The following is a 26959-nucleotide window of genomic DNA, read 5'->3' as shown; positions in this document are numbered from 1 at the left end:
ACCCTGGGTATGTGTGTGTGTGTGTGTGTGTGTGTATGTGTGTCATAACACACACTAGTAGATGACGAAAGTCCAGAAAGTCAGCATACACTGATGCGATGTCGTCCAACAACCCCAAGAGTATCTGACAGAAATGAGAACAAATTGCTTTTTTCTTTCTTTCTCCACTCTGTTGGCTAAGTGCCTCTCCTTGCTCTTTTTAGTTCTCTCTCTCTCTCTTTGATCTTTCTTAGTTTTTCTATTCATCTATTTATCCCTCCCTCTACAACTATTTATCTTCCTTGGGTTATTTATCTGTTCTTTCACCAGTTCTAATCTCTCTCTTTTCCTCCCTATTTCCATCTTTCTCTTTTCTCTTGTGATCTCGTCAGTGATCTGTAAACGTGCTCCTGTAATCAATTCTGCCTTGATCTAAGGTTGATCCCTGTTAAAGTACACAGCCAAGGAGAGACACACCCCAGACACAGGTCATCAGGTTATTCTACCAGACACACTTCAGTCTTGAACATCCTGTAGGCTTTACCACTGTGCTGCTTTCATAGAGAGAACAGTCCTAGTTGGTATTCTACATATCATGCTAATGTTCTAGAACCAGTCCCTGAGTATGTCCGGTCCACCAGCTTTGGGTCTACTCCATAGGCGAGAGCCCGCAGACAGGAAGTGAACCCCGCTGGGGTGTCGGCCCTCCCTGACGACCACAAAAGGAGCCCCCCTCCCCTGCCTGCTCCACTCCTCCCCACAGCTGATTGGGTGACCTCTGACCTCATCCCATTGAGGGGCCAGCTGGTGTCTGGCTAACGGCAGGCAGCTCCACACACTGCTGCACCCAGCACGGAGGCCCAGGCCAGGACCAGAGAGAGAGGAGATGTTGGTTTCACTGCCGGATTTGTCTCCTCTCTCTGGTTCCTACAGTGTCTTAAACACACACCACATTACAAATGCAGTGGACTGCAGTCAGTGGCCAAATAGGAGTCTGGTCCACATGTTGTGTCATTGCCACAGCAAAGCCTACTGATCTTCCCAGCCATTGACCCCTCCAGCCCAGTCCTCCAAACCAGCCCAGTCCTCCAAACCAGCCCAGTCCTCCAAACCAGCCCAGTCCTCCAGCCCTCCAAACGAGCCCAGTCCTCCAACCACAAACTGGTCCACAAGTCATCCAGTCCAACCTTGCAGCTGTCCAAGCAGGTGGTCTCTGCTAGGCATAGCCAGCTCGTGCCCTTTCCCCTCTGTAACTTCTTTGCATATGACACACACATGCAGGCACACACACACATGGATACTTGCAGGTGTGATGAACGGTTTCATTTTGATGGTAATTCACTGTCACGGAGTAACAAATCCAGCTGCCACCAGTCCCACCTGGTTAACCACTCAACCGACTGACCCTGATCACACCTGACTCCAGGTGCAACTTCAAATCACCCAGACACAGTTTAACAGGCAAATGCCATGACTATACAATGTTGACGTGTGTGTCGGAACAGGTGTAGTAATCCAGGTTAGAGAACAGACCTTTAATAAAACTGCCCTTCCACCTATCAAATCATTCCACGTGATAGCCTTAGTAGGCTATACTGTCATGGTTACGACGTTCACCACAAGGACGTGGCCTTAAGTCCTCTCCACTGACCATCAAAAGCAGCCTTTCTGATCTGTTCTACTCTGCTAGCTCCGTACTTGGCTGTCCGATATTATCCTGTCAAACGATATGTGATGTGGACGAGTAGAGGTAGGCCTACCTACGTTAGAGGGGAATCAGGTTCGCCGCCGGAATACACGTATTAAAACGCAGGGCGCGTTTTTGAAATGTAGGCAAAGATTATAGTCGGTCTTCGCTACGGCACAGTGCGGGCAAGAAAATGTTGATGGAAATTGTATTTTATCTACGACCAGTAAGCTACACAAAGATTTCATAAAGAAATGTTCCTTACTTTAAACACAAACCATGCGCTAATGTCTGTTATCTGCAGAACAATAAACATACTTTATTGTGGCTGCTTACTGGCGGCAGACGACTCAGCTCGAGGCTACGAGGGTGGTCGCTCTCTCGGAGCATGCTGCAGCAGTCTGGCCGTAGAATGATCTCAACGTGTAGCCTACACCAAATGCAATAATGTTGTTCAACAGAATTGGGCTAAACACCCCTAGGTCCCAAGTTCCCGGGTCTTGTTTTAGCACACAAAAACGCAAGAATCGTGGTCCCTTGCATACTGCCACTGCCATACTACCTCGCTGTGATTCATTCATTATTAACCATTAAATCATCTCAAAATAATTAAGTCTTAACAAAACGATAAAAAAAACAATGTTTTACATTATTAAGTGAACTCACCGACTAGAACAGCAGATTGCTCAGTCCGTGCCGCCTTTTGTGTAATCCAATCCGTTTATGAAATATGGAACAATCTATGATTTCAGAATTTCTTCATCCAATCTATAAAGCGATGAAGCGGTCCACGCAAGTGATCTTTACGTGTTGATAAAAAAAAAACCCTGACTAGTCAGTCCACAGCCCAAATATTAAATTATATACAATAACAAGACAATAAGACAAAATAAGAATTTCGATCAATTGGTAGTAATCTTGGATGCTTTGGATGTTGACTGTGCAGTTACTGACGCACAGATTGGGCTGTTCCTCCGGCTCCACCCGCTGGGCCGGCCTTCTGAGCAAGCCGATTGGCACAGACGCCCGGACATGCAAATTTCCTCTTTCCATTGATGTTTTACAAAAACAGCCAAAAAGACGAATTTTCTGTTACTCTACAACGCCATCTTCCGGTGGTCTCATGGTTTTACAAACTAGAGTTAACCAGCAGGTTTCATGTTTGTAACCGCTTTATAGGGTGGATAGAAACCCCGGTTATGAACATACATCGTACTTTACAAGTATTGAATAACACAGTGAAACATCAGTTGTAGCTGTTTAACATTTTGGGTGCTTTATAACATCAACAGTCCTCTTAATAATGAAGGCAATTTACAAAGCTCCCTCATAGGGTCTGGAAGTGATTTCTCCAAACCACTCTGGTTCATTTCCCCCCAATTGCTGTACAACGTGTGATCATACTAAGGACTAAAACATCACCTTATTTTGCTTTAATGTCAACAAGCGTTTATACAAATACAAGTGCAACTCGAGAACATTTGTAAGCCTGGACAATGATCAAAAACACCCCAAATTGATATTGTAATCAAAACAAATGCATTTTGACTTCATTGTACATGATACAATGGGCAACAATCCAATATTAAGTGATTTAACCACACAACATTATTATAATGTTTTTATATAGTTTTATACAGTTCAAGCCAATGCGTCTGGCTAGGGCTTTGACTGACGCTGGCATTGGGACTTGGGCTGGGCATTCTTGACATAGGCATCTAAGCCTAAGGCTATAGTGGTAAGGACCTGTGCTTGAGGCACTAAACATGAGATGGGGGGGAATTAGTGTGGATTTAGGCTTGCTGGACCTAGGCTGAAGAAAGTCTGGTCCAGGTAAACTTGGCTTGGTCCTGGAGCTAGGGAACTGGTCCCTGTGGGACTGGGCCACTAACTGGGCCAGCTCTAGGCCTGGACAGATTCCTCTAGGACAGGACGTTGGTCCCTTTCCTGGCGTCTCTGGCAGTAGGCGTTATAGATGTCCAGGAACATGTCCCTGCAAGCAATGCGGGCGCCCAGCTTGGAGCAGATGAGGAAGGAGCCCGCCATCTTGCGGTGGAGGGAGTAGGTCTCCTCCGGGGGCGGGGTCAGACGGTGGCGCAGCATCACGGGGATGAGGCTCTGGATGCGCTGAGTCGTGCTCTGGATGCTAAAGTCAAACGGCTCAGAGGAGGCGAATGCCTCGCCCAGGATCATCACCGCCTCCACGTGGGCTTCCTGGAAGGCCTGGAGACGGAGGACAGGAAGGGAAGGATGGACGGACAGGAAGGGAGGATACAGGGAGAGGTTGGGTGTAGTTGGAGAGAAAGTTAGTTTGCATTTTTCTTGTATTACCAAGAGTCAATGAAAAAAAGATGTCCACCATGACAAGTGAAAACCAGAAAGAAATTGGCTCCTACCTTTGCCTCAAACCCTGTGAGGAACTTCAGGTCCTTGGACTTATCTAGAACTGTTTTCCTGTCGCCGATGGAGGCGGCATGGACCACCTGGTTATGACAAGGAAGTGGTGAACATCACATCCTGACAGTCCGTCCATGGCTAGCATGCAGCAGCAGTAATGAAGGTTTCAGATGAAAGGTTTACAATGTGTTGGCTTTATGCGACCTTAGAGTTCAAGAGTTCCATGGAAGTTGCTGTGGTAGGATGCGATAGCAGCTAGCATAAGAGAGCATTTGTGGTCAGGTGAGACACGGTGATTTTTTCATACCTGGATGTAGTCATCTGTGAAGGATTCTGGGTAATCCCTGCAGGCACCAAAGTCCAACAGAATGATCTGGAAATGTGATAGTGTTTCAAGTGTGTCAAGAAGTTACAGGACATTTCTCTGCATTGATGGAAACCTCTTCATAACATCATGAGTCATAACAGTCAGTTTGCTTCCCCTAACCCAACCATAAACTGCTACTGCGGCAGTATAGAATTACACTGAGTCCGATCTTTGGCTTTGTCCAACTGAAACTCAATCTCCACTCAAGTTCTAGCCAACAAGGTATCAGATGAAAATTATTCAGGGGTTTTCTTTGCAAACAACTTGACCAAAAAGTCATGTGTAAGTTGAGCTGACACGTGAAATACTTCATCCACATGATAGTTCCCAACAGCCTTCTAATTCAGCACGCTCAACTGTACTGCATGAAAACGTGCCCACACCTGGTTATCCTCAGCATTGTAGAAGAAGTTCGCCCAGTTGGGGTCTGTCTGCATGAACCTGAACTCAAACAGCTCCCTCAGACACAGCTGCAGGATTTTGAAGCAGATCTGTAGGGAGAGCCCAGGGTTCAGTCCTAAAGTAGCACCATCAGAAGAATCCTGAAAGTATCTTTGTTTTCATTCAACATTATGTAAATGAAAGAGTACTTCTTAGCTCTTCCCTCTTTCAGTCAGGTTATAAGAGTGTGTCTCCACTTGGATACAGTCCTACCTGGTTTAACTGTCCTACCTGGTTGCGTGTATCCTGGTCCAGGTCCACACAACTGTCCAGGGGAACCCCAGACACCAGGTCCATGGCCAGAACCCTCCTCCCACACAGCTGGTCCACCACCTCCGGGACGCGGAAGAACGGGTCGTCTTCCAGCAAAGACCTGCAGGCAGAACAACATAGAATATAGTTCTCAGAACCAGCCCCCTAGCCCCAGCTCAAAGTAGGTACCACCAACATCCGACAACACAACCACACAAGCAGCCAGTCCTGTGGTCTGGGTACAGGCCTGCAGACAACCCCAAGCATGAACACAGACTGGGAAAAACCGACCAAGTATGGCACATGGTCACCTCAGAACCTCGTCCAGCTGACCTGCCAGCATACCTGAAATGTTTGGCACTGTCAGCCTCCCTTTTATAGTCACACTCCCATGCCAGCTCCCTCTGAAGGACCTCTAGGCTGCTGTCAGCAAACAAGCCTGAATAAAAAGACACAGAATACATAAGCGGCATAATTAGTTTTGTAACAGTTACAAAGATGCTTCTGTTACTTCAATAACCCACAGTTACCTAATTGACAAAAATGCCTGGGGATTGCAGCATGAATACACCATAAAGATGTAACTAAAGGATTACAAATGTGTAATAAATTGGAGGGTACCATCAGGCACGACCACGCTCATCTTGAGGACAGACATGAGGTTGTTGATGTCACTGTGGATGCTCTCTGCCACTCCTGGGTACTGTGGGAGAGAGAGAGAGAGACAACAGACAGCTGAGATCAAAGGAGGCAGGATCCATTACAGGGAGAGGGAAGAGGATGAGACAGTGACAGAAAGACAGCCAGAGAAAGAGAGCCAGAGCGGATAACTCACCTGTATCTTCATGGCGATCTCTCTGCCGTCCTTCAGAATCCCATGATGCACCTGGCCTATGGAGGCCGCAGCGAAGGGTTTGTCCTCAAATGACTGCAGCTTCTCCCTCCAATCAGTCCCCAAATCCTCCTGAAGCACTTTCTACACACACACACACTTCCAACTAAATACATTCACCATGTTATTGTTCATTTATTGGCCTCTAGATTCCAGCTGTTAACTCACATTCATCTGCCACGCAGGCATGAAGTCAGCACTCTGTCTGACCCTCTCAAAGATCTTCTGCAACTGAGGGTTGATAAAGGTGTTATCTGAAGAGAGATAACAGAAACGAGAACACCATGGTTTTACTACTGTAGTAACGACACTTTCTTGAAGCTGAAGAAATCCAAGGTAAAGGCACAGGAGGGACAGAAACAGACAGAAGAAAGAGAATCTCATGAAGATGAAAGTTGAAATGGTGCAGGTCTTCTTGGTAATAGTACATACTGTATTACAATTGCACCATCTAGTAGACTTGTGGTGGTGTGTACTGTCTCTGTAGCACATTAACAGGGTTGCAGTAGGGCTGTTTCAGTAGCACATCAGTACTGCAATAGGGTTGACGTAGTGCGTGTTGTGCCAGTACCTTGGATACTGAGCATCTGCCCAAGTTTGAGTGCCGCCCCCCGGACCTTGCAGAGGGTGTTGACGATCCGCTCAGCGTTGGCGTCCGACAGGAGGGGGGAGTCCAGCAGGGCCCCCGCTGGGTGGGGAAGCACATTTAAGTTTAGAGCAACATACGTGTGATTGAGTTCATAATGACAGCAGATGGAAGAGTTGACATGACATCTTACGCAGCTCTACTGCAAGTTGAGAAATGGAGTAGCTCACCAGATCGCTTGCCTCCCATTGACTGCTTGGCGACCTCTGCAATGGCACCAATCCCCAGACCCACGGCCAGCCCTAGAGGAAGCAGGAGAGTTCCTAGTTTCAATAATCCTGACCCAGACCAACACCCAGCCTGAGAGTTACACATTGAGAATGGGGGTGCTACTCTGAACAAGGGCTCCGGTCTGGTGTCACTATGTCATATACTAAATCATCTGCAGCCGGACATTGATGGACAATTAAGAGTCTACAGTTTGAGCGATATAGATCCATACATCATGTCTTGTCATTTGGGTTTGGGACTAGATGCTGTTGCCTTTAAGTACATCCTCTAACACATGTCATACACACACATAGAAATAATTGCTTGTGAGAAACGTACCCCCAAAGTTGACAAGTCTGCTGATCCTGGTGGCAGGAACCTTCCTCTCTCTGGCACGATCACTGAGCTGGGAAGACACCACAGTTAGAGCAGCCCACACCCTAAACCTCACTGCTACCCAAAACTCTTGACGGCGGGCTACAAAAAAAAGACTCTGCATGACTAAAGTCATGTGCCACGCATGAAGGACAAACAGACCAGTAACCTTGACTTGTATCATACAGTGAACCTGCACATGCAATTCCTTCATGTTATGTAACACTGGTTTACCCATAACACGTGTTTGACAGACCACATGTCTAGTGTCTAGTGGCACAGTCTTTGTACAATACAGGGTACAACAATATAGTGAGTGGTATCTACCAGTGAACACACTGGAAAGAAACTGGTGTCCCATCAGCTGCTTCCCTTTACTTCAAAAGAAAGTCTGCATCCATTTGCAATTTACTGAACTAATGTCCCAGCAGCAGACAGCTACAGGTTACACTATAGACACCTGTAACCCAGGGTAACTTACCTTCTGTTTGGCTGGTCTGGCCAGGGCCTGCTTGGCCTCGCGGGCCTTCTTGATGTCCTCTGGAGTGAGCCGAACCACTCCCGAGTCATGTAGAAAGCGGGCCTGCGTGTACCGGAGAACAGAGAACGTGTGGAGGGATCTGGTACTCTGGCTGGGCCAGCCCGCTGCTCCTGGACCCGGACCCTGGGTAGGAGGCACGCCACTGGGCATGCCTGCCGCCCCGGCCCCCTGGCTGGAGGGAAACTCAGAGCCGACAGCCCACTTGGCTGACTCGTCTGGATCCATCTCATCCCAGCCCTCCGCATCAGGGAACACATCCTCCTTAATAGACTGTTGCTGTGAAGGGAGGACCAGGGATGGCAACCATTATTATATCACAATTCTATCTCTGTTATAACACTTTTCAATTCCTGTTATACCACTTAAGAGTAGAGTATTACTGTTGTGTATAGATTTGGTAGCCAAGGATACAAACAATACTACAGCATGGACCATACTACTTTGTGTGTTCTATGAGTGTAACTAATGTGTATATTTATATGTGTGGGTCTCACCGTGGCAGTACCCCCCATGACAGTACCCACAAGTCCCTCCACTACATCCTGGGCAGCCTTGAACCCAGCGCCCATGGTGGAGTTACACGCCATCAGCCTCAACTGATCCCCCTGGGTGGTGACCAGTGCCGAGCCCACTTTGCCCGCTCCACGAAGAACCTGCAGCACTTCTGCCATCATCACTACAACGTGAGGGAGGGCAGAAATTTAATGGAATAGACAGTTAGGTAGACAGGAATTAGCAGACAGACGGACAGACATTACTCAGGAAAAAGTCTCACAAAAATATGACACGCCCACTGCAATTGACACAAATAGCCAACTACAACTAACTTACTCGTAATACGACACACAACACAAATATAAGTAAAGGGAAACGTTTTTACGTATTACAGCGTTTCTAAATGTGGTGTTATAAATCAGTGTTGCTGCATATGATTGCTGTACCGTTATTTAACCTTGGGTGTCACAGCCTTAGTACATGTTAAACACACGTGTAATCTTAAGACAATGTTGAGTCATTGTTCCTCTAAGATTTTATTTTAACAACACAGTTCACAAGAACACGTATTGTAGTATAGAAATGAATCAGATAAAATGTAACGATACAGTTTAATTTCAAGTCAAAACTGAGCCTGTGATGTAATGATCCTAACCTTACGTAGCTACCCAGTAAGCTCGTACATTTCAACGAGTCACGTAATGTTACTACAAGAAAAGGTGCATCACAGTAAATCGATGTGTTCGCAACTCACTTCTGAAGAATTTGTGGTTAGAAGCCACTAATGTTCGTGTCCTTCGCAGAACCCATGTGAATGAACGCTGTTTTGCAACAACGAAAGATACCGGAAGCTTAGTTTTGACCGTGGACGAAGTTGACCAACCAGCCTATGCAGTGAAGGCTTACATATACAAAGATGTGATTGGCATTATTGTAAACCAATGATGAGTGACTAACAGGAAAACACGTCGCGATAGAGTTACAATTTGACGGACGTCTGAAATGTACTTACTAGGCCTATCATCAAAGTGAAAAGCTAAAGAAGGGCGGTCTTATCACAGTATGCTGGGCAAGATTATTTGTGTAGAGGCGTCCCCAGTTGGAGTATCACCAACTACACGTGCTGAGTGTGGGTAAGTGTGGAAGCAGGTGGAACAAGGTACTCTCTTCTGTAAAGCACTGAATCCCATCACACCTTTTTCATGTTATTTTCAAACTAAAATGAATCACTTAAAGTGCAATCAATGACACAAATAGACATGTATACGGTTAAACCAGTTAGTAATAGCAGTGACATTTGAACCATATCTCTTAGACAGTTATCTCTTAGGAAATAATGCTATAATATTTCCATGATAAACAAGGAGAGATATCAAGATAGGTCATCACCCCGAGTTCTCCTTTACATTCACTCTTTCAAACCAATCATTTGTACATTTATTATCCTGTATAGCTGTGGGATGGAGTTACAGTTGTTTGTTTATTTATTTATAGCCTTGTGTCAGGAATCAAGACATGCATTTTTAAAGATGGCATGATTATCTCAACACTGATGGGTTTGATTGTGCAAGGTGCAATATGATCACTGACTCAGTAACTGTGTGCGTGTACAAAAGAAAGAAAGAGAGAGGGCGAGAGAGAGGGGGATGAGGAGGAGACTAAAGAGGGAGGAGGGGGAGTCATGTGCAGCCATATATGGGCACACCACTGACTCTGCATCGCTATTGGCTGTGGGCCTTGTGCAGCTGCCTGTCAACAAGATGGCCTTCCTCCCCGCTGCTGTTCTGACTCTGATTATTTTGGTTCTTCATTAGAGAACATACCGTAAAGGGTTGTGTCATTTTTAAATAGACAGCAAGAGAGAAGAGGAGAAATGTAAAACAAGTGTCGGGTTTTTATAAATAGATTGTGTGTGATATAAACACTGTTAGCAAGTCGCGATATCAACCAACACTTAGCTAGTTGATTAGCTACAGAAAGTACTAGTACTAGCAAGCTAGCTACGTGGACAAGTAACGTTAAAGATAACCGGAGTCACCTGCACCCATCCTCTCTTTAAATCATTGGTCATTTTGAGGCAACAGGCCTGCAACTCGGGACGACTTTAAATACTCATCAGATCGGCAAGTTTGCACTTGCGGGGCTGGCCCCCAACAAAAGGTAAGTCAAAACCTGAACGGATATTAGCTAGCTAGCGCAGTTACTAGTGCTTATAGCGACCTTCGCCATTGTTGTTAGCTTAGCAGCTAGTCTAGCTAGCTGGTTGGCTAGCCAGGCAAAATATGGACGCCGTTGCTGGTAAACTGTGCTAAGCAAACTTGCTTTGAAAGGAACTCCTAAACATACTGTCAAAACGGAATATTACATGTCCGACTAGTTAGCTAGCTGTCCGGCATACACTAAGCTAACAACATTTGACTCAGTTCAAGAGCCCAGGGTAGCTGTCAAAATAGTTTTTTTTTAACTTCCTGCCGTTTCTGTACAGTCTGCGATAGTTGACATGCTAATATTGTTAACTCTGCAAACTATTTTGCTGGCTGTGGTGTTAGTAGGGTAGTGTAAACACTTGTCGAAGTACCCTACTACTAACTTAGCTCTAATATTTTTATAATACATTTTAGTAGTTATGTTATACTGGACGATTATGTGCCAGGTACTGTACTTTAGTTGGGTTGTCAGGTGATTTCCGAAAACTGACTTCTTGCTAACTTTAAACCAAATGAGGCGCGGAGCCTATTTGAACTATTAGCTATTGTACAATAATAAAGAGAGAGAACTAACCTCATAAACGTAACCAAATGTTTTTTATCATTTAGAACAAAGTTCACTTGGGCTAGGCTAGACTTCAGTGGTAGCAATGGGACCGCCCCTTGTAGAGTTTCAAACAGTAATAGGGTTTGGTTTCTTCACTGATCTGCCAAGTTCAGGGTATGAAAAGGTGATGTCAGAAAAGTTTTTTCCTAGTCAGTGAGCATAGCAGTAGGCATTCAGCTACACACTGCATTTTAGCTCTGAGTGGCCTTAAAATAGTGCCCAGGACCAGGTGACCGCAGATGACCTTCCTAACAACACTTAGCCCCCTCGTCTGTCTGTGATGACAGAAGGCACTCCGGTGGTGTGTGTGTGTTCTCTGGGCTGGGAGGGAAGAGTGATGCTGTCAGTCTATTGTTCTGCCAGACTGGGCAGAGGGGGGCTTTCCTGCCGGCCCTGCTGCTCCTGCTGTATTGTCTCTTGGGGTCCATCAGAAAGAGGGCCAGCGGACGCCTTTATTTATCTGCCCCTGCCTCCCTCCACCGTGTCTGAAAGGGAGAGGGATGGAGGTGGAGGAGAACATGTCCCTCTGAATGCCCCAGCCACCCCCACCCCCTCCGAACAGTCTGGCTGCTACCTAATGGTTTCTTAAATTGTCAAAATATCATATGGGGTCCACTGGGCTACATTTTCTTTTCACCAGCAATATATTCTGCTGGTGACCTCCTGTCTTTTTAGGTTGTTGTTGATTGTTTTTTCATTTGTTTTGTGTGAAACCTTTGTTTGACCAAGAAGGTCCCATTGACAAGACCATCTCATATCCAGGTGGGAGGAGGCCAGGGTGGGAAGGAAGCAGCTTGTAGCCTGTATCAGCATGATGTTAGCCAGCCAGGTCCCACTGATGGAGAGAAAGCCCCGCCTCCAGGATTGGTGCAGTTCAGCTGAAGGACATCTTAAGGAGCCAATGGGATGAAGCTGTTGAGTCTGGCATACAACATTCTGGGATTTCTGTGGTGCTGAGCTCGGGACAGGATTTGGAGGATTACGCAAAAAGCTTAAAACCCAACCCAAGCCTTCATTTGTAGGAATTGTTTATAATGATAAAGGGGGGGGGGGGGAGAACTGCATGATCATTGGTTAGGTAATGTCAGCGGTCAGGTTTTATGAAGGCAGATTTCTATGCCTGGTCCCAGTAGTGTGGTTTATCTACAATGGACAGGAGCATATCTCTTTCTCTAGTTGTCCAGAAATGTGTGGGTTCATCTGTGCATCCTTTCTTTCTATTTTAAGACCAGTAGACTACTCTAGTATGGCAACAGTGCATATTGGAGGAAGACACGACATCTTAATGTTACTTCCTCTCATTTGGTCTTCCTGGTTGATGGATCATATGGGTATATGGATGAGATTCCTTATATGAAATGAAAACATACGGTGTGAAGATCTTATTCTCCAGCTGCTAGTGTTTTATGTGTCCCTGCTTAATGTTACATTTTGAATTACCAACAAGCTTTCAGCCTCAGTTGGATTCCATTATATATTTTTTCTTCTCACAACAAACTTTAGTAAGACCTGGCCTACGTTTTATTGACATGACTCTGCAGTCTTTGTAGCGCAGGGCAGGGCTATGCTGTGATAGGAATCTGTCTGTAACCATCCAATCAAACTCGGGTCCACACTGCCCCAGGAAGCGCAGTGTGTGTTTGTCACCAGGATGGACAGACTGACTGACAGACTGTGTCCTCTGACGCCATCCAATCTTTTTTTTATGAGGGAGAGGCAGAGAGAAAGGAAGGGGGGGAGGCAGTAAAATGAAGAGGGAAGGGAGAGGAAGAGACCGAATGCCGTGCACTGAGAGATGTAGCTATGAGTCTTGTATAACAGGAGTAATCTGCCTGAGCTGTGGCTGCTTTGTGGTGACAGAAGGCATTTGATAGAGCTGGCCTGGCACACCATGATGGCACAGTCTGCATCCCTTCACCATTCCTTTGGTCCTGAAACACTAACTCCACCCACCTGGTGCACCTGGCCAGAAAGATAAAGTGCACCCGAAGGCCAGAGAGCGACAGCAGTGTAAAACTGACATTGGGCCAGCTAGCTAGCTACAGGCCCGGACCACTGTTACTGTCTGTTGCTAGGTAGAAACATTTAACGAGAAAGCTTTTACAGTACATCACAGGCCTGGGCTTGCGTGAATAAATACTGATGATCATCTTGGTTGTCCTGACACCAAACTACTACAAATGACACTGTGAAAGAGCTGTACAGCTGTCTTTAGGCAGCCTGTCTACCTGCTTGCATGTCTGTCTGTCAATCTGTCAGTGCCTGCCATGACTCTCTCTCTGTTCTGTTTGGCTCTGGCCTGTGTAATCTCCTCTTAGGCAGGTTCCCTTTGAAGAGCAGCGAGGGAGAATCCATTTGATGCGTTAGTCCTTTTACTCCCTTCATCCCTCTCTCCCCATCCTTTCCTTCATCCCTCACTCTCTCCATCCTTCCCTTCATCCCTCCCTCACTCCATCCCTCCCCCATCCCTTCCTTCAGCTGACACACTCAGACCCTGGGCTTGAAATGAGATCTCTGGCTAATTTGATTGGAGGGCTTCAAGGCGAGAGAATTGATCTTACAGTAAAGCTCACGTATGGTCTAATTGAGTTGAGTTGTCCGTCTGTCTGTCCACCGGCCTGTCTGTCTTCCTGAGACCTTGTCTTGGAGCCTAAATCTGTTGTTGAAGAGGTGGTAGTACATTAGCAAAGTTGTAGTCTAGTATTGTTATCACTGTCTTCCATTAGCAGAGAGAGGGAATAGGAGAGAGCGGGGGAAAGTGCTTGGATCCAGTTGCATATGTAATCAGTCTTTAGTGTTTGTTGTGGTGAGCAGGAGCCTGCCCAGTCACACTGCAGTCCATCCAGAAGGGATACGGCTCAAGAGATTGAGTCTGATCTAACTCTATCGCCATCTCCTTCTCTCTTTTTCCATCTATTCCCCTTTCCCTGCCCTTCTCCCCCTACTCCCCCCCTTCCTCTCTCTCTCTCCAGATTGTATGCCCGTCCCCTGTGGCTGTGCCCACTGGTCTGGAGTGCCAAGGTGCCAGGTGTCCGTGCAGACAGCCAGACAGAGAGAGAATGAGGGACCAGTAGCAGGGCCGCGGGCCAGCCTAGGTGTGGGCATGTACCCGCCCCCCCTCTGAGCCCTGATGGACAGAGACACCTTCTCCCACATCCGCCTCTGGTGCCCCCGTCCCTTCAGCACCTACTCCCAGAACAAGCCTCGCACCGCGGGCACGGGGGGCGGCGGGGGCGGGGGTGGAGGGGGCGGCCCTGGGGCATCATCCTTATGTAAGACCAACTCCTCTGGGGGGAAGGGGGTGTTGGATGGCGGGGGGGTCGGCCTGGAGGGGCAGGACGAGGACGAGGATGCCGGTTCTGAGAACACGCCCCCGGTCGCTGACCCTGCCTCGGCCACACCCCAGTCTCCCGCTGCCTCGGCCACGCCCCAGTCTCCCGCTGTTTCGGCCGCCGTGATGGAAGACGGCCGCGTGCTGCTGGACACCTGGTACGTCATCAAGCCTGGCAATACCAAGGAGAAAATTGCCTTCTTCGTGGCGCACCAGTTCAGCGGGGCGGGCCTTCCCAGACCCAGCGCCATGAAGGTCAAAGGTAACTGGGCCACCGACTGCACTAAGGCCAAGCGTCGCCGGCGCTGCTCCTCCTACGACCCCCCCACCCGAGCCCAGAACCCCCCCGATGACTCGGCCCCCTCCAGCCCAGACGAGGTGCCCGCTGGGGGGGTGAGTGAGACGGACTTGCTGTCAGTGGCAGAGATGGTGGCACTCGTGGAGCAGAGGACAGCCATGGCTATACAGAGCATGGTGAGCCAGGGGGGGCAGACCTGTCCCAGCCCCCGCCCAGAGACCCCCCAGGGACACACTGTCCTCAGGGGCTCCGTCTCTGACCCCAGCCCCATGGTCTTCCTCTCTGAGTGCCACCCCACACCCTCTCCCCAGCACCACTCGCCCCTCAGCTCCTCCCCCCCCTCCCTGCAGGAGCAGCAGGAGTCCCGCCGCGTGGCCCAGGCCGTGGCCCACTTTGAGTCCCAGAACCTAGAGAGCACCCTGGGTCCTGGGTGTGGGTCTGGGTCGGACCTGGGGATGGACTCTTCTTTCCGGGAGAAAGAGAGGGAGACTGCAGCCCCCCCCACCCACGGGAGAGGAGAGGTGAGGATAGCCTTCCGAGTGTCCAGCCTGGATCCCCGCTCCCAGTCTGAACCTGCCGGGCGGCCTCGCTGTATGTTCATGAGCTGTGGCGGCGGGGGGGGGCAGGGGGGGGCCCGGGGCAAAGAGAAGATCACCTGCGACCTCTACCAGCTGGTGAGCCCCTCCAGGGACCCCAGCCTACTCCTGGGACCCCCCAAGACAGACCACGGGGAGCCAGACAGGCCAGCCTGCAGCAGCCCTGACCCCAGCCAGGAGCTCTGCCCCGGGGAGAAGAAGAGCTCCGTGGGGCAGGAGAGGGTGACGGGCTTCCATGTGGAGGTGGTGGTGACAGGCGCCGTCGACCAGTGTGTGTTCTACGGGAAGGACAGTACAGAGAATGTTCAGGAGGAGACGGTGTGTTTCGCCATGCCCCCCGGAGCCAGCCCTGGCGGCGACTCCGAGGACCCTCCCCCAGGACAGCTGTTTTTCCTGCAGTCCTCTCGTGGGCCCCCCCAGGGTGGCGAGGAGGATGGGGGGCATGGCACCGGCAGCACCAGTGGAATGTGCTCTTTGGACTGTGCCAATAACAATGGGCCAGCAGGGGGGGCTATGGAGCGTCCAGACTCCCCCCTGGGCAGGGGTGGAGGGGTGGGGGACGACTGCTCGGACCCCTCCCTATGCAGGCTCTACCGTCACGTGTCGCACGACTTCTTGGAGATCCGTTTCCAGATCCAGCGTTTGCTGGAGCCCCGCCAGTACATGCTGCTACTGCCCGACCACATCCTGGTCAACATCTTCTCCTACCTGCCCACCCGCGCCCTTGCCGCTCTCAAGTGCACCTGCCATGACTTCAAGGCCCTAATCGAAATGTATGGCGTGCGAGCCACCGACTCGCGCTGGAACCAGGACCCGCTGTACCGGGACGACCCCTGCAAGCAGTGCAAGCGGCAGTTCCAGAGGGGCGACGTGTCCCTGTGTCGCTGGCACACCAAACCTTACCACCACGACCTGCCTTACGGACGATCCTATTGGATGTGCTGCCGGCGCACCGACAAGGACACGCCCGGTTGCCGGGTGGGTCTCCACGACAACAACTGGGTGCAGCCGTGTGAGTTGGTGCAGACCAGGGCCAAGAGGGAGGATGGAAGGTAGGGGGTTGAGAGAGGGGAGGATGCACTCACCCTTCTGTTACTGCCCTCTCTCTCTCTCTCTCTCTTTCCTTCTTGCACCTCCTACTCTATCCTGGGGGGGGCAGTCACCAGCCATGGGTGGGGTGGTGGGGGAGGGAGGTTGCTCACCTGTCCTCTTTCATCCCCTCCCCCGTTCTCTGCTCCCCAGCCTGCTGGCTAGTTGTGATAGGACACTTCAGACCCCCCGATGTTGCTCCAACATTGTGTAAACCCCCCAGTGCAGGTCTGCTTCTGGAGGGACTGCTGGAGGAGAGGACCTATGCTGCTGACTCACTGACCTCTCTCTCTCTCCCTGCCTATTGGTCACAGACAGTTCTATCATAGCCATCTGATTGGAGCAGACCCCAGTCTTGCTGACCACTCTGCAGCCCCGAGGACTGCTTCCCTGTTGTCAAGGGAGACGGGGAATTGGGTTTAACGAATGAGAACTTGAGACACTTTGGGGCCGGGGGGGGGGGGGGGGGGGGGGGGGGGAGCTGTGAAGAATGAAAACTAAAAAGAACAATTTGATGTCACTTTACGGCGGCCTGATGTCACTTTGTATGAACTGCGGTTTGATTGACGACTTGCTTGTTTATCTATTTTTGTGGGGTTGGTTTTTTTGTTGTGTGAAAGAATGTTTGCTGTTGTTTTGAGGACTGTGTTCTCTGTTATCACCCTTCCAGATCATTCATGTTTATATCGATCCTCTGTCTCTCTTGACCTGTCTTCACCTCTTTCTCAACATGTCCCCCCTACCTCTCCTCTTCTCCTCTCTCTAAAGTGTGAGAGAAGAAACCATGGACCATAGAAACTCAGTTACACCAGCTTCCAGCCTTAACCCCACCCCCCGCCTTAACCCCCCTAGCCCCCGTCCCCTCCACCCTGGTCAAAGGCCCTCCCACACACTTCTCACAGCCCCCCCTCCCTCTCTGCAGACTGACTGGAAAACGAGCCACAAATAACGACTGAAAAAACCAACGTAGAGTCAGCCATGTTTCTGTCCATCTGGTCAAGGGGAGATCTGTCTGTCTGACAGTGCCTGGGGAAACAAACTGGGTCTAAACTGTAATGGACTTGCGAGACCACCCAGACGTTTATTAGTCTGCCTGTCATTTTCTGGCCTGTCTGTCGCTCTGTGGTTGCCATGGTAGGGTCAGGCTTGTACAGTGCTAATGAGGAATATCTGCTTCTCAAATAAAATGTGATTGAAACTGGGCTCTAGACTCCTTGTCTGATTACCGATGAGTGCTGCTGTGTTGCCGTGCTGCTGTGTTGCCGTGCTGCAGGCAGTGGCTCTGACTGTAAAACTAGTCAAATTTGAGCGAAGAATCGATAATTACGGTTTACTGTCTTGATCGCATGGATTTATTTGGGTGAGGTAACAGGTACATTCTTCCTTTGTCAGCGTTTCTCCATGTTCAACAGAAGCTGATTCAAGACTTCACAACAATGCTTTTATTACGGTGTTCTGTCACATGATCCCCACTAGAGGGCAGTAGATTTACTCCTCCAGTATTCAGATGGGGGGAATACATGGGATATAAAACTGCTCAAAGCAACAAACCTATCATAAACATGTTTTTATAGTTTCTACAGTTACTACAGCCAGAAAGGCTAATCTAGATTATTACAGGTTTTAATTTATCAGTGTTTCTGGTCTAGAACCGGTTGAGAAAAGCCCTCTGTGCTTCAGGCGTAAAATCCCCACAGGAAGACCGCCACGGCCATCATGACCAGTGCGTTGGCATTCACCACGTACTTCCACATGGGGGCCTCGCTGATGTCAGGCAGCTGCTTGGACGCCTCAGTCACTTCCTGCTCCGTAAGCTCTGGAGTCTGATTGGTGCTGACGCCACAGAACCAGCCAACCAGCCGACAGATAACTGACTTGGGTTCTTCAGTCACTGATGGGGGGGGCAGAATGCAGATGAAGAGGTCAGAGGTCATGATCCAGACCATCCGGCCAATATATCCATCCCTAACCCTAACTCAACCTCCATGGTCAGACGTGTGGGGGACATGCAGTCCAAAATTTTACTGATTGACAATCCTATATTTCTCCCACAGACACAACCTGAGCTGTTGTCAGCCTTGCTCCTGCTATTGTCCTCAGCTTGCCGACGCGCTCTCCTCCCTGCCTCCTCCTCCTTCCAGTCCAGGTCCTCTCTCTCCTCCTGGGAGTGACGGAGGCTGAACACCAGACGATGTAGCTGTGGGGGAGACCAGGAACACCTCCATCAGACCCTCCCTCTCTCACACGCAAGCACACACTCATAGCCATGCTCCTCTTTTACACATGCTCCTCTTTACACACACACACACACACACACACACACACACACTCGGTGGTTGGGTACTCACGTGTACATCCTCTATGGGTGTGGTGCAATAGCTAACCAGCAGAACCAGAGCTGAGGTGCACAGGAACAGCAGCATGGCAAAGTAAAGGTAGTGCACCCCACATACCAGCGGGGGGCAGTGTGACGGAAACAGACAGCTGCCAGTTCCAAACCAGAACTCTGGTACCATGCGACACAGGCCCATGGCCAGGCCCCCAACCAGGCCCCAGAAGGCCCCCTGGAGGACAAAGGAAGACATGGTCTATAGGAAGTAGCACGTCTGTTACTTTGTTTTGAACTTTTGTACTCACACTATTTATTTGTTAGTACACGTTTATTGTTATGCATCATTAGACCACAGAAATTCCTTGGCTGTGAAAACCTACTCGGCAATAAACCTGTTTCTGATTCTGACCCCTCTCTATATGTACAAACACAAACACACACACATCTGACTCACAGGCTCGTTGACCCTCTTGACAAACACAGCCAGGAAGAAGACTGAGGCAATGGGCGGGGCAAGGTAGCTGGTCACTGATTGGATGTAGTCGAACAGCTGACCACTCTGAGCGGCCTGTACCACTGGGATCCAGCAGATACTGATGGAGACGATACACAGAACCCACACTCTGCAGGAGAGAGGGAGGGAAGTAGAGAGGGAGAGATTTAGGAGGAGGGGAAAGGATGGAGTAAGGTAACATACAGTAAGGGTGGCACTAGCTGGTATATGATGACATGAATATATGTGTGAATGATGTGACAACCCCAGACCTGCCGATGACCATGAGCTCGCTCTCGCGTGCCTGTGGACGGATGTGTGTCCAGATGTCCATGGTGAACAGCGTGCTGCTGCTGTTAAAGATGGACGCCAGCGATGACATCAACGCCGCCAGCATCACCGCCAACATCAGACCCCGCAAACCTGGAGAACACACAGACAACATTCAGGTCTTAAACAAAGAAGTGAATCATTAAGTGAATTAGTAAATTAGTAAGTGAATTAAAGGATGAATGAATGAATGGTTGTGGTTGGACGTCTCACCATCAGGCATGACAGAGACCACCAGTTTGGGGTAGGCGATGTTGGAGCAGCCCACCTCCGTGCCACATACCTCCTTACACACCTCCGGCACCACACACCCTACCTCGTCTGCACACAGACCGCACACATTGGACACGTATATGCACACACATGGGCGAGAGAGTGTTTGTGTATGCGTGCGTGATGGAGAGAGAGTGTGTATAGTATGTGTGTGTGTGTGTCTGACCTGGGTAGAGCACTCTGCTGATCATGCCAGGGAACACCATGAGGAACATGGGCAGCAGTTTGAGGTAGCCACACAGGATACAGCCGGCCTTCACATGGGTCAGACTGCGGGCTGCTAGGCAGCGCTGAACAATAACCTGCATTAGACACACACACACACTCAACAAATGACTATCCAGCCACCTCAGATGCATACAGAACCCAAGGAGAATTGAAACTGTTTGGATCTAGAGAAAAATAGCCTTGGTGTTTCTAGAACTGGTCAGTATCTGTACTTGGTCAGTGTATATGACTGTGACTGTACCTGGTCCGTGCACCAGTACCACCCCCCTACAATGGCAATGCCAAACAGCACCCCGGGCCAGGGCAGGTCTCCAGAGGACGGGTCCCTCAGCAGGCTGAAGGCGTCTGCCCGGGGGGTGTAGCACTCGGGGGAGATGTTGTAGCGCTGGGGGTCCAGGGACTGGGTGGCAGAGGGGAGGGCCACGTGGTACCTCTCTACCAGCTCACTGTAGCCCCCCACCTCAAAGAAGGCTGGGGAGAGGGGAGGAGAGACAAAGGAGAAGAGGAGATATGGAGGAGGAGAGATGAGGAGAGGACAAGAGGAGGAAGGAGAGGTCAAAGATCTGCTATAAGTAATCTACATTTTTTTTATGCATCTACTCTTAACTGACCCATACAACTCTTATTCTCTACCCTACCGTACCTTCCAGTCCAGGAGTCTATATGGTCTGATGCAGTAATAACAGAAAGTGCAGACTCAACAGCAGTTTCATGAATGGCTGCTCAGAGGTACGAAGAAGTGCCATGACAACGGAGAATCGAGGAGGACTCTGGACCTACCGAAGCCAGTTAGGACGAAGGCTCCAGCAATGATGACAAAGGTTTGGACCGTGTCTGTGTACATCAGCGCGGCCAGGCCTCCTGGTAAACAACAACGACAAGCCTCGTCAACATTTAGACTGGAGCTCAAAACAACATCACACTGTGGAGGGGAGAGAGGTGGAGAGGAGAGTGTACCTGTGACAGTATAGAGAGCTGTGATGGAGAGGAGAGGGTACCTGTGACAGTATAGAGAGCTGTGATGGAGAGGACAGTGTACCTGTGACAGTATAGAGAGCTGTGATGGAGAGGAGAGCGATGACGGCCACATAGATGTTCCATCCCAAAGCCTGCTGGATGAACACCGCCCCTGAGAACATATCCACCTAGAGACACAGACACTCAGGACTTTTACAAGAACTAAACCTTGGCCCCTTCATCCTCTAGGAAATACACCAAGCCCCTCCCCCACACTATAAAGTGTCCCTCCCCTCCACACCCTGGACAAAACGGATTTCATCTTGGTGCATCCAGGGCGACTTACAGAGATCTTGGTGAAGATGTAGAGGAACAGAGATATGACAGAGAGGTAAAGGCTGATCCTGGTCCCTCCAAACCTCTTCTTCAGGTATTGGGGCATTGTGATCACCTAAACCACAAACAGCACACACACACACACACCATGACCAGGACATGTGGAGATACTGCAACCAGGATGTTAGGAGACAAGCTGCTGTGGTCGGGGAGGATACTGGCCTTGCGCAAGGAACACATGACAAAGAGATGGGAACCCTAACCTTCTTTGGTTAACAGTTCAGAGAAGTAAGTAACTATGACAAAAGGTGAGGCGTGTATCCCCTTCTGTGTGATGATGTCACCCACCCCTGCAGTAAGGTAGACGGGCACAAACAGCCAGCCCAGGAGCAGCACGATGAACAGAGCCTGGTGGAGGAAAGGAGAGGGGGATGAGCCAGTCAAATAGGTCCTAGGATGATGCTAACCTGACTAACCAGTCCTAGGTTAGGTACTCACATTCCACTCGAACCCGCCCACAGCGATGCCACTGGCTGCCCCGGTGCCAGCCAGACCCACAAAGTGACCACTTCCAATGTTACTAGCAAAGAGGGACGCACCAACCTGAGAGATGTGGGGGGGTCTAGTCATTAGAGGGCTGTTTACTATAGTCATCTGCGGAGGACAGAGATAAGGATGCAACTCACCGGCCACCATGTCATGGTACGACCAGCCAGGAAGTATCCACCCACTGTACCTCGATTGGTCCGGGACATTGACTGGAAAACAGATCAGTTAGAGAGCTTCTCCACCTCACGTTCGTCTTGACATTGTGTACTGTATAACAAACACAGACATTCACTCACCCAGATGCCTACTCCAATGACCATCACAAAGTATCCAATGATGACGGTGATGTCCGCAGCATTGTTAACGGTCACCTGGGTGGACTCAGGTGTGGGTGACGGCGAGGGCTTCTCCATGTTCAAAGCAGAACACCTGATCTATGATGTTACAGAAACTTCCCCTGGAAAACCTGATGAGCCACCTCTCTCTACTTCTCAAAGTGAGACTGTGGAGAGACAAGCCGGTGGGCCGAACCTTTGACCATTAACATGCTGAACCAGAGTTTTATTAGAGAATGTAATAGTTAACCAGTTCAGAATTCTCCAACAGAAGCTTCTGAGGAGCTTGACGTAACTAAATGACTCCAATGAATAATCTATTAGGAGATTTTCACATTTGTGTCAGGAGAATAATGAGGATGAAAACGACTTTTAAGCAAACATTCCTTTAATCGTTTGATAGCTTGGCTGTCATCAAAATATCCATTTGCCTTTCAGTTAAAAAACGTACATCACATTTTTCCTTGTGGGAAAGGGTGAGGGTGGTAAGTGTATTTTAGCGTTACAAACATTTCAAATCGACAGTCTGTCTCCCACAGTCACACACACACAGGCACACTATTACACATAACTCAATAGAGGGACGGGGTAAAAACACATTTAAAATCTGTGCGAGTAAACAGACTGACAGTTTACAGATCAGATTTTCCTGTGTTAGAGCTGTGGTTTTTTTTTTACCAAGTAACTGATGAATGATATTCAAAGGAAATCAAACCTTACTACTTATGTTTCAGGCACAAGTTGTGTTTTGGTGCGCAGGGGGGAGAATGGGCACAAAAAAAGTAAAACAAAAAAAAAGGTTAAAAAAAAAAAGGAGTACCTCCTCTGAGATACTCCAATTTGATTTGATGAGCGCTTAGGGCAGACGAGGGTTAAAGTTCACAGTGACATCACAAAGCAATCCTTTGTTGATTTTAATCAGATCAATCGATCATATTCAGGATAGAAAGGTCAAGTTCTAGACCACTCCAAACGCCTCGTCATCCCCATTCAAATAAATAAGCGAAACACTTTGCATGTTGCATTCATTCAAACACAATTTACAGTCAATTCATTCTTCCAGAGGCAGACTGAGCTTGAGAGGACATGTGCAATAAGGACAGGCTTCCCACTATCCCACCTCCCCCAAGATCCACCACCATCTCACTGAGGGACGACTTAAAACGTTTAAAAACATCTAAAAATTCACGAATGACCATGAATACCTCTGGTAGGCTACATCCAGTAGGTATCTTTAATACATTCAAGGAGGTTCCTTCCCAAACTGATAATGGTGAAGGACATGATGAATGCTGTTGCTGTTGGTTTGTTATTGTAGCAAACTGTGGCTGGTTACATTCAGATGGGAATGCCCACTCTCTGTGTGCCTGTCTGTCTGTTTCAAGCTTTCAAGGTTCAAGCCCCCTGATGTGTTGCCATCATTTCTTAGTCCAACTCGATTGGTCCGTGCCAGTCTCATCATCATCGTCCTCGTCATCATCATCGTCATCATCTTCGTCGTCTTCGTCGTCATCGTCGTCATTCTTACAGTCGTCCCGCGCCAGCCTCAGTCTGGACAGGATGGCTTTCTTGGGGAACTTCAGAGTGGTACATCCGAACTGGCTGACCCCCCCCGTGTCTCCTGGTAGTTTCTCCCGCCTCTGGACCCAGCTCCTCCAGCCGGGCTTCCAGCAATACACGCTGTCGTAGAACCTCGACCCGTTCTCCCCGCCCAGCACGTAGATCCGCCTCTTCCACCTGGCCACGCCCCCTGCTGCGATCCTCCGTGGTAACCCAGGGAACACCACGGGGCTGGGGGCGCGGTCACTGCCCCCACCAGCCCCACCCCTCTCTGCTAGCACCGCCCCCGCCACCTCACGCTCCACCCCGGAGCCCCTCCCCTCCCTGAAGAACAGCACGCGGCCCGTGGCGTCGAGCGGCTCCAGGTGGGTGTAGTTTCCATCCAGGAACTTGGTGGCGTCCCTCATGTACCCGCCGATGGCACAGACACCCCCCCGCACCGCCACTCCTCCGGCCAGGCAGGTGGCGCCGGAGTCGAGCGCCACACGGCTCCAGGAGTCCGTCAGCGTGTGGTAGATGAGCACGCCCGCGTGCACCACCGCTCGGTTCTGCTCCAGCGTGGCTCCGCCCAGCAGGTAGATACGGCCGCGGAGGGCGGCGCAGGCGAAGGAGCGCAGGGGGAGGGGCAGGCGGGGGCCGGGGGACCAGCAGAGGGAGGCCAGGTCCAGGGTCTCGCAGGAGTCCAGCAGGGCGGAGCGGTTGCACCCGCCCAGGGCGTACAGGGCCCCCCCGCAGCCCAGCAGCCCCAGCATGGCCCGGGGATGGCCCATAGGAGGCCGCTCCAGCCACCGGTCCAACACTGCGTCGTACTCGTGGACCGAGGATGACACCGACCCCCCCCGGAGGATCCCCCCCGCCACAAACAGACGGCCTCCCACGGCCGTGCAGCCCGGGCAAAGCAGCGAGCCCAGGGACGCCAGCTTCTCCCACTTCCCTGTGCGGGGGTCAAAACAGTCCACGGTGAAATCTCTCTCCGACAAGGACTCATCCTCGCGAGGCTTTAGGTCCACACACACGATCTTCTTCTCGAACATGCCCTCCCTGGGTCTCAAGGGACCTCCCAGGCCCAGGCCCCCGCTCGGGGCCGCCGGCCCCAGCTCTTGCCTCAGCCTCTGGGCCTCCTCCTGAGACAGCAGCCCTGGACGGAGATGGTGAAGTAGTGCCGGCATGTGTGCGTAGCGCTCCAGGGGCCTGTGCTCTGCCCAGCGGCGCGCCGCGTCGTACACCTCGGCCTCTGAGTCTACGCCCAGCCGGTCGGAGCCCAGAAGACTGCCCAGAGTTCCTGGATCCAGGAGCAGGAAATCCTTGTGGCGAGCGACCCGGGGGAAGTGCTGGGCAACCAGGCGGAGGGAGGCGCGGAGCAGTAGCTGGTCGTGATGAGACCGTGCCAGGGAGTACATCCCCAGACAGTTGTCCACAGACAGGTGTTCAAACAAAAACCTACACAGACAACATCAAACCAACTTTGGTGATCATATCTTGTCAAAATAAATACTCCTACTGACTTCACCAGTGGCAGAACAGACTTGTCACCAAGTAACTATGACCATGGTTACCTGGAGCACAGGTCTTGCAGTGGCATCACTTGAAGACGATTGGCTGCCACAAACAGGTCCTCGGCTGTGTCCAAGGACAGCCCAGCCTCCCCAGTGTAGACGAATTGGATGACTGTCTCCATGACAGATGGCGTGACCTCCTCCAATCGGATTTCAGTAAGGCGGGACTCAACCAATGGGCTGGTAAACATGGCTCTGAAGTATGGGCTTACTGCTGCCAGGAGAACCCTGGAGGAGAGGACAGGAGAGGGGGGGGGGAAAGAGGGAGTAGGAGGAAGGAGTCAGGTGGTTAATTTGGGCACAGGAATAATGGAAAAGAGAGAGAGAAACAGAGAGATAGAAAGAGACGTATTAGAAACGTACCTGTGACACATAAACCTCTTTCCCTCTACAAGGAGTGTAACATCACACAGCTGTTGAGCATCTAGTAGCTGCTTCAACCCTGGAAGAGAGAGACGGGGGGGGAGGAATGGAAATAAAGTTAAATCATTAATCAAGTTGAATAATTGCTACAAATGGTAAGATAACAAGTCGTCCGTCCCCCTCACCATGAGTAACATAGTCTCCCAGAGGGGTGGTGCTGTCATCGGGGAAGTCTTCTTCCTCCGAGTCACTGTCTGATAGAGGCTCCCCGCCTCCCCCATCACCATCCTGCCACGGCTGGGGTCGCCAGGTCACTGTACCCCCCCGCAGGGTGCTCATCTGACACAGACAAAAACAGTCTGTTTACAAAGTGTGTTACAAAGTTTAAAGGTCTATCTGTAATCTATAATTGCAATAGAATCAGACACTTGGTATTTGTGTGAACCCCAGCCCCCCCTTATAAAAAAGAGGAGAATACATATTGATTACAGGCCTGACATCCTGAGAAACACTTATAATAATCTCAGCTACCAAACATAGTGACTCCAATAGTAAGAAGAGTTCACTGCCTTGGGCTGTATGACTCAAATAGTTATTTTTGTTGACTGTAACTAAGTCAGCACTTTTAGCCCATCTCGTCCCTGAGTCTAAGTTGGAACAGTTATATGGTTGCAGACACATTATCACGATATGTATCAGTCAAATGTTGCAATTACCTTAAGTTTGAACCTCCCTTCGTTCTCCTCTGTCCCTGAGTGGTTAGACTGGAACACGGGCCGCTTCGTCAGCCACTCTGTGACCAGAAGCCCGTCTCTTTACGATCACTCAAGAAGGACGATACAGTTGGTCGTACAGTTGCCATCCGTGTGTCTCGCACCCCGATACCTTCGGTACACCTTCCCTGTCCTGCTGTGAGTGAATCCGGCCTCCGGTACCGAGCGCATCACGGCTCAAGGGTCTCTTGTCAGCCCCATGCATATAACAACAACACGAGACAGCCCGCTAGCTGGCTGGATCTGCAAAATCACACACTTCTATAAAAGCATCAACCAGGTCGATCTCGTTTTGCACTATCCCAGATTAAATATGGCATACAAATGTATCTTTAAAAACATGTTAAAAAGCGGAAAGCGAGAGATGTACTTAGCATTCCGACTTTGCTCGGCCCCACTTTACACAGCGAACGAAGCCGCATTACCGCAACGCAATGCTACCGCTTATTTCATTGGCCAATCTT

At 49.9% G+C, this 26959-nt stretch overlaps 4 protein-coding genes across 4 annotated transcripts; 1 reads left to right on the top strand and 3 right to left on the bottom strand.

Moving 5' to 3' along the window:
* Window positions 1-2840: 2840 nt before the first annotated feature.
* Window positions 2841-9150, bottom strand: coq8b (coenzyme Q8B). The gene is made up of 15 exons (XM_047035590.1): window positions 9037-9150; window positions 8282-8463; window positions 7728-8063; window positions 7211-7277; window positions 6832-6903; window positions 6587-6703; window positions 6184-6269; window positions 5959-6099; window positions 5745-5826; window positions 5469-5562; window positions 5103-5244; window positions 4814-4921; window positions 4371-4436; window positions 4063-4149; window positions 2841-3889 (listed from the first exon to the last, which is right to left on the bottom strand). Coding segments are annotated over exons 1-15 (1902 nt in total). The 5' UTR covers window positions 9038-9150; the 3' UTR covers window positions 2841-3568.
* Window positions 9151-9984: 834 nt separating this feature from the next.
* On the top strand, window positions 9985-17613 carry fbxo46 (F-box protein 46). The gene is made up of 2 exons (XM_047035560.1): window positions 9985-10442; window positions 14069-17613. Exon 2 carries the CDS (start codon window positions 14227-14229, stop codon window positions 16375-16377), a length of 2151 nt encoding a protein of 716 aa, XP_046891516.1. The 5' UTR covers window positions 9985-10442; window positions 14069-14226; the 3' UTR covers window positions 16378-17613.
* Window positions 17614-17739: 126 nt separating this feature from the next.
* slc5a2 (solute carrier family 5 member 2) lies at window positions 17740-22354 on the bottom strand. The gene is made up of 15 exons (XM_047035562.1): window positions 22205-22354; window positions 22046-22117; window positions 21858-21962; window positions 21708-21767; window positions 21370-21474; window positions 21106-21211; window positions 20847-20927; window positions 20308-20537; window positions 20005-20140; window positions 19779-19886; window positions 19508-19658; window positions 19197-19365; window positions 18759-18974; window positions 18472-18607; window positions 17740-18301 (listed from the first exon to the last, which is right to left on the bottom strand). The coding sequence occupies exons 1-15, from the start codon at window positions 22319-22321 to the stop codon at window positions 18087-18089; spliced, it is 2007 nt and encodes a 668-aa protein (XP_046891518.1). The 5' UTR covers window positions 22322-22354; the 3' UTR covers window positions 17740-18086.
* A 289-nt stretch (window positions 22355-22643) lies between these two features.
* On the bottom strand, window positions 22644-26921 carry si:dkey-260j18.2 (uncharacterized protein LOC325231 homolog). Its single transcript, XM_047035561.1, has 5 exons — window positions 26439-26921; window positions 25908-26061; window positions 25723-25801; window positions 25360-25587; window positions 22644-25243 (listed from the first exon to the last, which is right to left on the bottom strand). Exons 2-5 carry the CDS (start codon window positions 26059-26061, stop codon window positions 23662-23664), a joined length of 2043 nt encoding a protein of 680 aa, XP_046891517.1. The 5' UTR covers window positions 26439-26921; the 3' UTR covers window positions 22644-23661.
* Between the last annotated feature and the right edge of the window lie 38 nt (window positions 26922-26959).

Source organism: Hypomesus transpacificus, chromosome 15 (genome assembly GCF_021917145.1).
Source record: "Hypomesus transpacificus isolate Combined female chromosome 15, fHypTra1, whole genome shotgun sequence".
NCBI classification, from domain to species: Eukaryota; Metazoa; Chordata; class Actinopteri; order Osmeriformes; family Osmeridae; genus Hypomesus; species Hypomesus transpacificus.
This window is presented reverse-complemented; position numbering and strand designations above follow the sequence as displayed.